Below are 15513 nucleotides of genomic sequence, written 5' to 3'. Positions count from 1 at the left end.
ATGTAACCAGTGAACTGAACTAGCCCTCTTAGTAGAAGTTCTGGAGATGACAAACCTTTCATGTGGGCATCCCTACCACTTTTTACATTGTTTCAGCTGGCAGAGAAAAATGAAACGGAGAGATCTGGGGTCCTTTCTTTCCCTTTGAATTCACTCCCTTTGCAGAAGGAAATAATAGTAGAAGAGGTGAGTGCTGAGAACCTTTTGAAATAAATATTTTCAAAATGTGCTTAATGGCTTAATGCTGTCCTGCTAGAAATAAAGTTACCAAGTGAACAAAATCACTGTGTAAAATTGTACAGCTATTTATTGAAAACATTAAAAAAAATTAAGACTGTCATATTCACTTTTAAGGAAGCTGGTGTTAACAATAATTATAATAATATGAAAATCATTGCAAACCTGCATCCCAAAATTAGAATTAAGTGGTTTCAAGGAACAAAAATGACTGTCATATGCACATACATTAAAAAATTTCTTTCTGGGTATTGGGGTAATTCCAGAATGGCTAGGAATTAAAAAAACCCCATCCAGAACACAAGCTTAATTCAGATCTTAACATGTCTAAATATTGATATTGAGAGTGTTTTGTATGTAATTTTTTTTTTCTTTTTTTTTAAATAAGGTTACTTGTCTCATTCTTTTTGCTCCTTCTAAGTATGCACAATGTGAGCTGGTGTAACGTGCAAGCTCGTGGCACGCTAACTGCCCCAAACAGATGGGCTTGTTAGATAAGAGAGAATTTGATTCTAGAGCAGGGAGTGAGACTTTGGTTAATTGTACCAAAATAACGTCCTTAGCTACATGAATTATTATTTGAGAACCTCCTCTCTTACTGAATAAGCATTGCCTGAGCTTGAAGGAAAGAAATGTTTTTAAATTTGGTAGTAATTAGCTTCATTTTCTGGATTTCTAGGATCATTCCTTTCACTTGTGCTTGACAGCAAGAAAATGGTAAGATAGCCTCTTTTTGTCCTATCATCCAGGATTACTGTAAACTAGTTATCTAGGTTTTTTTCTATGATAGGTGGAGAGATGAACACATGCCGCGTGAGTGCTTTGTCCTGTACTCACGTGGTGCCTGAGGTAAGTGCAAGTCTGCTGCAGTTACAAGATCATGCAGTTCCATATGAGTTTATGAGCCTTGGTAGGTTTCTTCAGAGTAACTTAGCCTATTTTATGATTACTATTCTTAGACATGAGTAAAACTGCACTACTCGCATATTAATTTTGCTGCCCATTTATGCCAGTAGTCAGATCTGCATGATGACTGAAATAATAAACTCTCTCCCTCTTTTAACTTTGCAAAGTCACCAAAACATAGGGCAGCCTGGCTTCTTCCCCTTCTGCTTCACTGAGCAAAATGGGAGCTGAAACCTGACCAGCTGCACCTCTGTCAACCCACTCGCAGGGACAGAATTGCCCCAGTGATAGCTAAAATTGAAGACAGTGAGGTTTTATGGTACAGCTGAAAACTTCTTATGGTTCACAGCATCCTTAATATTGGGTGATATACAGAAGGGAAGCAAGGTGGATTTTCAGAGCATGGGAGCACCTTGTGTAAATGAAATTCAGAGCATGGGAAGAAGAGCTACCTACTCAATCTCAGCCCATAGCAAAATGTATTGAAATGTAAATCTAACAGATACAGATTTATAGAGAGAGCAAGAGAAATTTTAATCTAGCACTAAAAAAGCTGTTTGTTTCCATAAGGTCAATCAGCTGACATTATTCTGTTTTAAAAATTACACTGTGATATACCAAATTTGCTGGAGAAGAGAGGTTACTAACATTAACCCTTGAAACATTCGTGTTTGTGAAATATTGGTGAAAGTAATGTTCAGGATCGAGTTTACAGCCACCAGAGTGCGATGTGACCCAGAAGATTTGGTCAATATTGAGTGCTCTTCTCAGTAAGAAGTGTATTTCTGGTGTTGTAGGCACAAAATATTAGCTGCCATTTGATTGGTTTTGTACCTTTTTTTCTGCAAATTTTTTGGCTTGTGCTTCACTTTTCTCAAGGGAGAAAATTCAATATGGCTCCCCATGTGGAAAAAAATGATGGATATTCTTATGTATTTGCAGGATGAAGCTTGCAAATGCTTATCTAGAAATCTGTTCAGCATGTAGGTGAAAGGCTGGATTTCACAGGACAGAGGCTGAGTAGGGGATGATGCTTCCTCTGCAGTTCAAGCTCCATCACACAGCTCATTAGGACCTTCACTTTGAATACTGTTAGTGAGCTGTCAAAACCTGAGAACAGGTGATGGTGGCATCACTTGAGTATTCCAGGATGTCATGGTGACAAAAAGGAATGGGTACAGAAAAAATTACTCCTGAAATTACCCCTTTTGCTGATCTTTCCCTGACTTGTGTGTCTTGTCTTTGTGCCCATGTTCACAAGAAATCTAAAGTACCTTGGAAACTCCTCTTTGTCGTCACTACTATTCCCTGCTGGTAATACAAATGCTTCTTTTTCTTCTGTTCCTTGACCAGTATTCAGACTTGGAAATAGCCTGTTTTACAGATGATTTGTGGAGTTTACTGACTACCTGCCCTATAGGTCTTGAAATCAGCTATAAATGACATGTGCTTTGATTTGTCCCATTGTCTATTCCAGCTCAGGAGACCTGGATGTGCGCTTGGGGTTTAGCCTGTGCACGGAAGAGCAGGACTTCCTGCAGAAAAGAAAGAAATATGTTGCAGCTGCTCTGAAAAAGATTCTTCATTTGGAGGAGGATCTGAAAGAGCATGAGGCAAGCCAGTGCAGTCCCTGGTAGCAACTCCTCTCTGGGGATTGGGGCCTGGCTCACAAACTGAAACCACAAATGAAAAACCAGTTTGTTTAATCCTGCTATTCTGGGGCAGGCCTGGCCGCCTAGGACAAGAGATGAGCAAGAGAAGGAGTAGCTAGTTCACGCAGCAGAGCGGGGAAAGCAGGATAACGCCCTTACAGCCCCCAAAACTTCTCAACAGCTCCTCAATTCAACCCATTCCTGTTTATTCTTGATATTGCTCATGGGTCTGAGGAGGAAAATTTATAGTGGGCAGACATGGAACAGCTGGGGGATGCTGCCTGGGAAATAGTGTGCCTTAGCTCGGTAACAGAGGCAAGGTGGTGGTCGTAGCATTTGTAAAGGATTTTGAGGACAGAAAGCAAAATTTTCACACAGATATCTGAATAAAAATGCTTTGGGTGGTTTCTGCAGCAGAAAAGGTGTATTGTTGGGAAAACTGACTACTAGAATAAAACCATCAAGCTGGAAGAGTGAATCTTACAGTATCGTTGAGTTGTATAGATTAAATAGCTGACTGAAGTGTAGCTTTATCACTGTAGCTGCTGCTCCTGCCTCCACAATTCAGTCATAAGTTTTGTAACTGCTTATGCCTAACTGGGTTGTTGAAAATCAGAAAAGTACAAACATACCAACAACAAGAATCTTTAGCTTACAATTGAAGGAAATAGTGCTGTGGACAGGATACAGAGTTAAAAAAAAATCATATTTTGGATTTCAGAGCAGAGAATAATATAGGAAATAAAGTTTTCAAGAAAGCTGGAAAGAACATTTTTACATAGCTGTCTAAGAGTTTCCTGACACATGGAAAAATGGTTCAGGTGGTATGACCAAAATGGTAAGACCAAAGCTGTTTTTTGAAAAGGTGTAATTACTCTGGCTCTGTTATTCATGTATTTAACTTCAAAATTGTGGAAAAAATCCCCTATACCTTGTTAACTGACTTACATTTGAACTGAAAAAAAAAAAAATCATTAGAATTTTAATTCATAATGGAAAAGGTTAGAAAATGTAAAAACCAAAATATAACTTTTTGAAATTATTCTAATTTTAGTTAGATGATCAGATTTTTCCTCATTATTATTTTATAAAATTTCCCAGATTTTAAGTTCTTATTGAGTTTAGGGTAGGAAGAACACCTCTTCTGGGTTTTTGGGTGGTTTTTTTGGGGGGAGGTGTGAAGTTTTTTTTTTTTATTTCATAGAATGGGAGAAATATTTTCTTCAAACTGTCTTCATTGACTTTAGAACAGCAAATCACTTGATGAAATTAGAAGCTAGTACTTGAAAGGTATGAATAGACATTTTCCATAGGGCATGTAAGCATCCACACAACCCAAGATGCTAACGGAAGCAAAGGGTGTACTAGATCAGGAAAAGATTAAGAGAAGAATAGTCTGTCTCTTGAATTACACTTGGACCTTGGAGGGGGGGAAGCCCTATCGATGATTGTGCTTCAGGACATAAAGTAATTAGTGGCCTGAGGCCAGAAGGCTTTGGCTATTGTGCGGTCTGGCTGATTACAGGGTGCTGTGTGTTCTTCTGAGACACCGGTCATTGTTAGAGGCAGAATCACAGATCCCTAATCTGCTCCGGCATGGTAAATCCTGTATTTTCTATGACGGCTTCTAATAATACACTTTGAGAAGAATTCCAGGGTGATGAGGTTGATTCCAATTATATATTAAGTAAACAGTCTTCCCCCTGCCCCCAATCTGAGTTGGGTAGGACATAAGCCTTCCTTCTCCCATCAGTCAGGTGGTGGCAATAGCAGCCTTTTGCAACAATCACATACTTTTTGTGCAAAGTAATGTCACTGCTCATGTCAGTGCCTGTAACCTGTTATCTGATTTCTGCAGTAAGGAGGAGTGCTTGCCTCTAATACGTGCATGGCTTTCTCTCCTTCTGCCTTGCTGTGTTGAACAGGTGCCGGTGGTGGCCATCACAACAACTGGGGGAGGGACGAGATCACTGACAGCGATGTATGGCAGCCTGCTCGGTCTCCAGAAACTCAATCTGTTAGACTGCATTTCCTACATCGGTGGTTTATCGGGTACCACATGGTGAGAATGACCCAGACAGGGTTTATGTTTGTACTCTCTGCTCAATCTTGTTGACTATTTGTACAGCACCATCAGTTTATATGGCACTTAGTAAAGCAAAAATATTTCCATTTTCCCCACAATCTCCTCTGTGTCCACCTAGAGCAAAGAAACAAAACATACTGAGTAAGAGATCAATTGTCACATTCATCAGCTGCTTTTGTCACCACACGGACACAGTCTATGCCTGATATTTTCATGTAAATGCTCTATTCCCTTTTCATATTTTATCAATTATACCTTAGACTGAATGCAACGAATTTGTCTTTAGACTGGAAATTGAAGAAAGATGGGAAGAAGAATTTATGCCTGCCATTTGCTGGTTATTCTCACTTCCATTTTGGATTTAGAGTGCATCTCCCTCTGGTAAAAGATGTATTTGGGGCTAGTGGAATTAATATTGTCGCATACAGTCCAACAAATGACACCAAGTTACTGACCTCGGAGAGACTGCAGCTATGGTTGCTCATTATAAAGTGCTCTCTTCTCCCAGTGGGCATACAACAGATGATGTCATACTTAAAATAACTTAAGTATTTAATCAAGTGGGTTCTAGGTAGCTCCACTCCTCTACAGTTGGTTGGAAGTGGAGAGGTTTTTTGCACTGAATTGTGTGTCAGTCCATTATATAAGCCCAAACATTAATGGCAGGTTTGTCTAAGTGTTTGCCAAAATTTGAACTTTTCTGTATGTATGTGGAGATCTGAGTGTACCTGTCTGTGTTATGATTTCAAGGAGATGATTAAGAATGGCTGTACCAGGACATGCCCAAGACCCAAGAACTGCCCAGGTCTCTTGCTGGCAGGAGGCGTTAGCAGATAACTTGGGAACAAATGTAGGACAAGAGCAAACTAGTAGTGACTGCTCCATAGAATACTCCCCACCTTCCAAGAAACTGAGTTTCTGAGGACTGGTGGAGTCTTTGTATTTAATAGCCTTGGGTTTTTTGGGTTTTTTTCTCCCTTGAATTTCTCAGATCATTTTTGAGCCCACATAAACTTTTATCATCAAATCCAGGAAAGCTTGGAGGTTTTGTTTGCTCTTGAAATGAGAGTATTTTAGGTGTGTTTAATTTTTAGTTGTGAGCCCTATAAAAATTAAGAAACAGGCAAACAGGTTGCACAAAAGTTCTCTGAAGCCAAACCGCAGCATTACTCCTCTTTCATTATTTTCTTCTAATGTTTCTTCAGGACAATGGCAAACTTGTATGAAGATGCTAATTGGTCAGAAAAATATCTGGAGGATGCAATCAAGGAAGCTCGCAAGCAAGTAACCAAATCCAAGATCTGCTGTTTTTCTTTGGATTGTCTGAAGTACTATTATAATGACCTGATGGAGAGAATTAAAGAAGGACGTAACACTTCTTTCATAGACCTTTGGGGGCTTGTCATTGAATCCATGCTACATGATAAGGTATTACTCCTTTTTTCCAGAAACCTGATGAACTTCCATAGCTATAAAGGAGAAGAAAATAAATCCTGGGATGCCATTCAGTACTACTAGTGCAAATAATTAGTTTAGTGGTTGATTAAATTCTGTATATTCAGATCCATTATTAAAACACTACTCTTTCTTTAAAGTGAGGTTGACCTTGAACTGAAGGAGTCATGGCATTGCAGTCAAAGGTGTTCTTTCTTCTGAAAGACAGTAAAATTCTGAGAAAGAACTATTTTGAAATGTGAACTAATCACTTTGGACATTTGATATTCTGACAAGAAGAGGGCACTTAAAAATTTGAAATAATTTACTTCACCAGCATAAATGAAGATATGCATTTATAAAGTGACTTAGCTATATACTGCATATGGAGATGATTCAAATAGCAGGAAAGACCATTCTCTAAATATGTTATTAACTTTTACGAAAGAGTGATAGAAATTTTGGTACTTTAAAAAGAGTATAACTTAAGTAGTTTTCTTCTGGTTTATGTTTATACAAGGAAGTTTTAAACTGTCATGTGCAATAGAATATGTTCTTGCATATGAATATACTTGCAAAATATCTTAAAATATGATCAACTCTGTTTGCTGAGATCCAGCCAAGGAAAGTACCTTACCTTTCACTTAGCCACATATTTCTTCCCAGGAATGTTTTTTTTTTCCTTGCTGAATCTACCGTTAACCTCTCTGCTTATCTCAAATCTGAGAACCCACATAGGGCGTAGGTGCTTCTTATGGGATACTTGCCAAGTTTGGAATATCCCATGGCAGATATTTCTGAACAACCCAGTGAGCTGAGAATGGGAAGGAGAACCTGGAGAAAGCTGATAATTCACATTATATTATTTCAAGTGCAAGTTGGTTTTCACCTCATTCCATTAACCATTTTTAATCAAAACCAGAAAGACGAGCATAGACTCTCAGACCAACGGCAGGCAGTGGATAACGGTCAGAACCCATTGCCCATCTATGTGGCCATCAACCTCAAGTCCAACTATAGTGCTCAGGCGTTCAGAGGTAATGGTTATGATTTAGATTTCTTAACACCTTTATAGTTTAAGTAATCCAAACTAAGACTAAATGCATGTAATCAGCTTTAATAATACAATAGTCCTTTCATTCTAATTGGAAAAAAAAACCCTTTTAAAATTTCGGATAATAGTGACTAACACTTAAAAATAAAAAATCCAAACTTGTCTAGTCTTTAGAATTTGAGTTCTCTACATTGCCAGAAGCAAAAATATAGTTATACCACCGAAGATGCCTAACTCACAATTTATCCTGGTCACAAAAACCTTGTAATGAAACTAATTCTTATGATGGTTCCACATGGTCTTATTTTGAACAATTAAAGGGAAAACTTTGAAATTTTGGGTCCAGTGGCAGGAAAATCACTATTTCCTCTACTATTAATTTCCACAGTATTTGTTTAATGTGAGCAGCTGAGTACATAACACCAAGTGAATGCTAAGCTTTCTGTCACTGGTGCCCTACAGGGAACAAGTTATACATGAGCAATGCATACTTTTGGGTAAGATTAACTGCAGGGAATGCTTATGGTTTTATTCAGACCAGGGCTTTTCTGCTGGAGATTGCTGTATCACAGCCTGGGACCGCCCTCCCTTGATGTAAAAGGACCTTATGGCATTAGTACTGCAGGCAATATAGATACAGCTATAGCTGGTGAACGGCATATTACAAACTAGACAGTGTCTTTCTCATGATTTTTTCCTGCTCTCTAGTAGTCTTCTGTTTAGCAATAGTTAACATATTGCCTTTTCATGATCTGCCTGCTGTTGCCGTAGAGTGGCTGGAGTTCACTCCTTATGAAGTCAGTCTCCTGAAATACGGAGCATCTATTCGCGCAGAACATTTTGGAAGTGAATTCTTTATGGGAAGGATGGTGAAGAGGCTTTCAGAGACTCGGATCTGCTATATGCAAGGTGACTATTGCCTAGAGGGAAAGGTGGCCTACTTGAGAGGCAGCTGGCACGAGTGAGTATGTGGTCTGTAGTGTACAGCACTGGGAAGACACCAGCAAACAGGTTGAGCAGGTGTGAGTTTGCATTAGCAAGGACATACTTGGGAAGTAAGCCCATGAAGATATCTATCCAGACAGAAAGGAAGTATCCAAGGGGAAGGACTGAAGGTATGTATCAATTAAAATTCTTCCAAGACTACTCCATCAATCAGTTTCTATTCTCTCTTTCACTTTACAGGCATGTGGAGTAGTATATTTTCCATAGATGTGATGTATGTCTGGAATTTGGCTACTGATTCAGAGGACTTCTGGTGTAGATGGACCAGAGACAGAGTAAAAGATATTGGTGAGATGTTTTTGTGTTTTTTTTACCACCAGTATATATTGTTTATATTCTGTGCAGGGGTCTAATGCCTAAAGAGGTGCTGCTGAAGTCAGACAGAAAGAGATAAGGAAAGCAAAGCGGAGATGTCAGTTAAGAAATTTTTCTGCTTGATTTAGAAGAACTAAACCATGCTTCTTTGGCAAAGCTTTGGCAAAGCTGTGCCTTTTTCTAAAGGCACAAAACCAGTCTCCAGCAGACGTAAAAATCATGTTGTATTTAGAACACATCTTAAGATTGTTAAGTTAGGATATGGTCCTCCTTCGCCACTAATACCATCAGTAGGGACAACAGCTCTTGCAGAGGGCTGTTTTCTCCACTAAACTGTCTGTGGAGAAAGCTTGCTCTTGCTGTTAATTGCACAGGGAACCTGGAGTGACTGGCCTCCTAACTTAGCTAATGTTTGCAGCAAGGTGATGTTCACATGCATTCTGAAGGTGTCCCGTTCAAAGGCTGGTGTTGCCCTCCTGTATGTTTTGGGACCCGGCTCTTCCCTCCACCACACGCTGCAGTAGAATTGGGCATCATTCGAGGAAGCCTAGAGTGGGAGGTGGTGCTTACTGCCTGGCAGCTTGATGACCGCAGATAGCTGTCATTTAATTCACTGTCTAATGCTGAGTTTTATTTGGTAGCATAGACTTTAAGGGCTTATAACTATGTTTGATTTACCTTTGGGCTGGGGGATGGTGACAACTGTGGTTATTAGTTACTCCATTTTTTAAAAATATTGATCATTTCAGAAAACCGTCCTAAACTCAGAACTTCTTGCCTTCTTGCAGAGGAAGAACCCTTTCTGTCCATGAATCCCTATGAGGTAGACACATGTCTATTCACTCCCTCAAGTGCCCTCTCCTGTGCTCTGCGAGATGTCTTAACAGGACGCCCAACCATTGCACAGTACCCCAATTTTATCAGAGGCTTCCAGATGCATAGCAAGTACCTGGAGAGTGAAGAATTTTCTACTTGGAAAGGCACAGTAACACTGCATGTTTTTCAGTAACGTTTTGAGGAGGTTTAGGTTTGGGAATTCATTTAGGATGTCCAACAAGGAGGAAGAGACAAGACTGACTTCTGAAATTCCACTTCTTCCTTCCACAAATGGAAGACATGGAAGCCAGATTTGAACAGCATTTCATTTTTGGGGGGTGGGGGGGGTGGGGGGTGTGAAACTGAATTTGATTGTCTGGTGATTGTGTTCCAGTGAACAAGGTGAGCTCAGCCTGAGGAGGCAGGAGGGATCTTCTCCTTAGGGCCAAAGCTGCTTGAGTTGTCAGGGAAGGAAGGAAAAAGCTGTAGTGTGTCACTTACTCCTGTAAATCAGTGCTCCTAGTGAGTCAAAGGAAGGCAGGGAAAATTCTCCATTCTTCCCTCTTTAACTTTCTGCAGAGGAGCAGTCAATCTCATTTTTTATTTGTTGGAATGAGAAATGTTTGTGTTTCAGACACAGTGATAGACTCCCTTCCAAATAAACTGATGGAAACAGCAAATGATGAGCTCTCCCTGGTTGATACTGGTTTTTTCATCAATACCAGCTACCCACCACTTTTGAGATCGAAGAGGGAGGTGGATGTCATCTTGCATTTGAATTACAGTGGAGGGTCCCAGACACTGGTAAGGAAAGCCATGGTATCTGAGATCTTTTTCCTTCACGGTCTTTTGGTCTCTAGCACTTGTCAGTTAAACCAACTAACTTTCCAGTACTGGAATGGGAATTAGATGATTATTATCTGATTTATTATTTAGATTATTAGGTGGTTTACTTCTCAGTAACTAAGAAGGATATTAGAAGACAGTGATGGATAGAGGCATTTTAAAATCATCAAGGTCTTCACTGCAGTGGATCAAAGAGTTTTTGAGGAGCTGACTGAGGACCATTCTGGAGCTCTGATGCTGGTTTTGTTTTCCTTTGAACTGAGCAAGTTACAGAGGCAATGGAATGTCCTGGCAATATTTTAACAGATTAAATGGTAAACCCTATGTGTTTCTGGGGTGTTTATCTCATATCAGTCTTAGGGAAATGTACTGGCTGATGCTGGACTTGATTAATAACGAAAATATAATTAGTGTTGCATGTATAGTGAGAATAATATAAAAGTAAACATTGGCATGTAGTAAATATAGCTGTTAAAGTTTTTTTTCATGAGGTCATAAGGTATGTTGATAAATGTATTTGTTAATAGGGAGTCATTATCAAGCAATACACAGAGGACAGAAAGATTGGGAAAGCGATAACTAATGAAGAAGTCAAGGCAATGACACAGAATAATCTGGACTGATGTGGTCCTTCTCCATTCTTGCAGTTTCTTTGCCTTCCCCTTCTGAACCTGTTTCATTGGAATTAAAAAATCAGTCCTGCGGCTTTTGGCTCCATTTTCAAGCTCAAAGAAAGTGACTGTTTTATTGTTTTGCCTAAAGCAATGCAGAAAATAAAATAAGCTGCAATGTCTGGTGTGGTTATGGCTGTTTCCGTCTGAAACTTAACATCTTCTTGCAGGAAGATTCAAGCCTTAGAATATTCATGTTAGCTGCTGGAGTTTAAAAAATCCAGGTCTCTGGATCTTTTTTGAATTTTGATTCTTTGTATTAATTTTATTTATTTTATTCATTCATCCAGCCTCTGGATCAGATTGCAAAGTACATCTCGGGGCAAGGAATTCCATTTCCCAAAATTGAGATAAGTGAGGAAGACAGGGAAAACTTGAAGGAATGCTATGTGTTTGAAGATGCTGACAGTCCACAAGCTCCAACAGTGCTTTTTTTCCCCCTAGTAAATGACACCTTCAAGAAATATAAAGCTCCTGGTGAGTCATCTGTGGCTAGCAATTTTAATAAAAAGTCACTTGCCTAGCGTGTCCTCTCCATATCTAATGTCTCACTGTCATCTCTGACTTTCTTTCCAATGCTGGCATTATCAGTCTCATCACTGACAAAAATAACTGGTCTGTGTCAGTACATCTGAACTATGAGAACTCCAGAAGCTTTCCTAATACATCTGAGATCAAAATAGGCAATTCATCTGTAGGACTTACTAGAGATAGTATGAAGGTAAAACTCCCCAAATACATACAGCATAGGTGGTAGGTCCTCATCACAATCTGTTTTATTCTACAGATGTGGACTTGCTGTGTGCTGCTGCTTGCAAACAAAGATGGAGGGAAAACCTTCTGGAGATTTTGGTGGTAGCCCATTCATCTGGGTTTTGTTCACATATTTAAAAGTAATCTCCCAGACTGAGGACTAAGTGGACAGAGATCTTTGTTTTTAATATGAACTATGTCCTCTGAGTGCCATCATTTCTCCTAAACTTCCAGTGAGAGGGTTGTTATTTCATCCAGTACAAGAGTATCTTGTTTTCCTTTTGCTTGCACTTTTCTAGTTTGGGTAACAAAGACTTTATGTTGTTCAAGGAGTGGTCTCCAAGCGCTGCTGCTGATAATCAATGTTGTTCTCATTTCCGGCTGTTTGGGTTTACATAATTTTTTGGACAGAGGCTTGATCCGGAGGCTGAAGTATACAATGCTGCTAGACTACTTTTACGTCCCTCTGGCAAATCATATCTTTCCCTCCAAATCTCCCTTTTCTACATGTAATTATTTAAATGACTGATATGAGACACATACTGCAGTAAAACCTTATTGGTGCATCTCCTTGCGGTTTGTCCCTCAGGTGTGGGAAGGAGTCCTGAAGAGATGGCTGAAGGCAAAGTTGATGTCTCCAGCATCCTCTCCCCATTTACGACAAGGGAGGTGTGTTTCAGTGAAGAGAATTTTGACAAACTGGTGAAACTGACTGATTACAATGTCCTGAATAACGAGAAGTTGATTATTCAGGCCTTGCGCTTGGCAGTAGCACGGAGGAAGCAACGGAATTATTAGCCACCGCTCACTATCTTCAGCCTTCCACGTGATATTTCTTGGGTTGTCTATTATGTGGTGAGATCAAGATGTTTGATGCTTGCCAGTGATACTTGCAGTAGAAATCCCATCATCCTGAGGACATGCTGGACTCCATCCCATTTACATAACTGTTCAGATGAACAGATTGGAATTTATCAGAGATTTAATCCAAAACAAACTTCAAAGCAGCAAATTTGTGTTTAGTTTTGTTACCTTGTTACTTTACCAATTGATATATATATATTCCGTATAAATTAATATGGTGTTGTGTAAGATAATAATGAAATATGTAGCACATTAAAATGTGAATCAAAGCAGTATTTGTATGGTTTTTTTCTGTCTGGCAGAACAGCAATCCCTTGAACTGGAATTTCTCTGGTAAATAGCTAATCCGTTTTGTTGGTCTTGCTTAGCTTGATTATTAAAGGTTGTCATCTCTGATTTGATTTTCTGTCCACTATGAGGTTTTTATTTAACTGGCTTTCTTCACTAATCTTTGAAAATAAGTTTCTTAAGTTACTATCAGTGTTGTAAAAATCTATACAGTTTTCACCATCAATAAAAAATACCCCTGAATCAGGTCATCTTTGTTTCAGGTGGTCAAACGAGTCCTCTGAGCTGCTAATTCACAGAACCACCTATATTCGGCCTAAGTAGTAGTCATGTTGCCCAACTTTCCTTTCATTTTCTCTTGGAGTTGCTGCTGACTGTCCTGTCTCACTCATCTTCACCTGCCTTGACTGTTCCTGAAAGATGGCCTTGCAATTTCTCCCAGTGTTTCATAAGATGGGAAGTCGCTGCTCACTGTTTGCATAGGATAGGGCAGTGCAAGAGAGCCTTCTGAGATCCCTTCCAGACATGTTTTTTTGCAACTGTTCGACACTTTCCTGCAAATGGTCTTTTGCAGGGATTGTCCTGAGAGGGTGGTTCCTCATCATCAAAAATCCTAGAGGTCTTCTGTGGGAAGGTAGCTGCCAAAGGCTCTCTTCTCGCAGCTCTGCAACAGACACATCACAAGCTCAGTCTTTCACAATAGCAGCCTTGCACTGTGGAGCTGTGACAGATGAAGAGACTGGTCACAGCAGCTCAGAAAATGCTTGGGATTATCTTCCTTTTGATAATAAAAGGCTCCTACTGTTGCAATGAACTTCAGACTGAGTCACCAGGGTAGAATTGGTGTTGAGATCAGGAGAGTCTTGATTATGCTCAGAAGTGGCAAATTTGCTTGTATGGAACAAAGTTCTAGGAAATGGATAGGAGAAAAAGATTCACTCCTATGGAAAAAACAGCTGGTGGTGCATCTTAGAGCAATTTTGGGTGGTGGAAGAGGAGGAATGGGCTATGTTTTTCACCTACGAGCACGTTCATTGTGTTTGTGCACCTGAAACACCTGAAAGGACACGGTGTAACTCTGTTTTCATGTTGCATGTTTAAACCTAGATTATTAGCCCTCCACGTGTGTGGCAGCTGTAACTGTGGTTTAACTCCAGAACACTAGAATATCAGCTCATGGGATCCCTCTGGGTCTTTTCCAGAGATATCTTTGGTTTTACTCCCATGGTTTCTAAGATCTTTTTGCTGGAAATGAAACAGAGCAGGATGGAAGAGGTTTCAGTCTGTTTTACAGGGGAAACTTACTTAACAACAGCATGGAAAAAAAGCCAGATAGGTGCATGACACAGCCTGAGCCTGATTAACCCTGCTTTTCATCAGGGTTAATTAGTCCATCTTCCAACCATGACTAATTACTGTACTGACATAGGTGTGCTGCATCCCAAGTCAGCCTTGGGGTATCTCTGCATTGTGTCCTGCTGGCTGATACAAAACCTGCCTTTCCCTCTCTGAGGGAGTTCCTCCCACTCTCAGGATCATTCTGCAGCTCTTTCTTTCAGCTTCCCCAATGTTTCAATATCCTCTTTTTGAATCAGGGCACCAATAGTGATTTTTTTTTTTTTTTTTTTTTTAATTTCCAGATCATTGATAAAACCATGCAATAGGCTTATAACTGAGCTGTTTGCCATCTCTCTAGGAATATTTTCCTTTGGGGTTACCTTCCTTGGACTAATGCTTTTTGTGATCTGTTAGTTATCCATCCTTAATGTGTTTAAAGTTTGCGTGACACTTGTTGCATCTAGTTCTTAAGTTAGAGTGTCTTAAAATGCCAAATGTTTTAGGAAATTCAAATTATATCATGTCTGTGAAGTTACCTTTATCAATCAGTTCTCAATTCATTGCAAAGTGAAATGAGATTATTTTGAATTTGATTTCTCTGTTAAATTTCATAATAGCAAGGGTGAGGTTTTTTAAAAAAAATCTCTCATTTTTTTTACTTCTTGTGTACTCACTTCATGTACACCCTCACTGAGACAGGGGCCACCTCACATGATGTGCAGTGCCCTGGACAGTGAAGCCTTATAAATGTGAGGACATAAAGAATACATGAGAACATAAAGAATAATTAACATTAATCTCAACATTAATTTCACCCTCCCAAATATATTCTCTTGGAGAACATTCACTCAAGCACCTTAATTCAGATGTACAAAGTAACAAAATTTCTGAGAAAGTGAGTGACCTTTTAAAGCTTTGCCTTTACAAGGGAAACTCTCTTACAGTTTCAACAGGTGAGTTGGGAATTGTTTCACACAATATTTGTCACTGCAATATCTGCTTGGCTGAAAGACAGCTTACTGCCTGGGTCGAGCAAAATGGAAAGTGAGATGGGGATTAAAAAAATTCTTTCAGATGTGTCTTTAAGGAAAGACCCACCTACTCCCTATAGGCAATAAAAAGCTACAAGAAGTCTTTTGTAATGCACATCAGTTTGTTCGGATGTCCTTGGCCAAAGAAGTCCTTGTTGCCCACTTCTGGGGCAGCCAGGTGGACTCTGGCTTGCGTCAGCCACCTCCACACAAGGGG

General features: G+C 39.6%; 1 protein-coding gene across 1 annotated transcript in view; it reads left to right on the top strand.

The window, feature by feature from the left end:
- Positions 1 to 12998, top strand: part of LOC128139588 (cytosolic phospholipase A2 epsilon-like) — a 34515-nt gene extending 21517 nt beyond the window's left edge. The window contains exons 10-21 of the mRNA XM_052782185.1: positions 97 to 186; positions 917 to 954; positions 2621 to 2756; positions 4721 to 4857; positions 6087 to 6309; positions 7238 to 7352; positions 8141 to 8278; positions 8555 to 8662; positions 9478 to 9669; positions 10140 to 10309; positions 11313 to 11499; positions 12365 to 12998. Of these exons, the coding sequence (XP_052638145.1) occupies positions 97 to 186; positions 917 to 954; positions 2621 to 2756; positions 4721 to 4857; positions 6087 to 6309; positions 7238 to 7352; positions 8141 to 8278; positions 8555 to 8662; positions 9478 to 9669; positions 10140 to 10309; positions 11313 to 11499; positions 12365 to 12573 (1743 nt within the window). The 3' untranslated portion in view covers positions 12574 to 12998. The remainder of the gene's footprint in view (positions 1 to 96; positions 187 to 916; positions 955 to 2620; positions 2757 to 4720; positions 4858 to 6086; positions 6310 to 7237; positions 7353 to 8140; positions 8279 to 8554; positions 8663 to 9477; positions 9670 to 10139; positions 10310 to 11312; positions 11500 to 12364) is intronic.
- The last annotated feature ends 2515 nt before the right edge of the window (positions 12999 to 15513 follow it).

This window comes from Harpia harpyja, chromosome 3 (assembly GCF_026419915.1).
Source record: "Harpia harpyja isolate bHarHar1 chromosome 3, bHarHar1 primary haplotype, whole genome shotgun sequence".
NCBI lineage: Eukaryota > Metazoa > Chordata > Aves > Accipitriformes > Accipitridae > Harpia > Harpia harpyja.
Note: the sequence above shows the minus strand (reverse complement) of the source record. Positions and strands in the feature narration are given on the sequence as shown.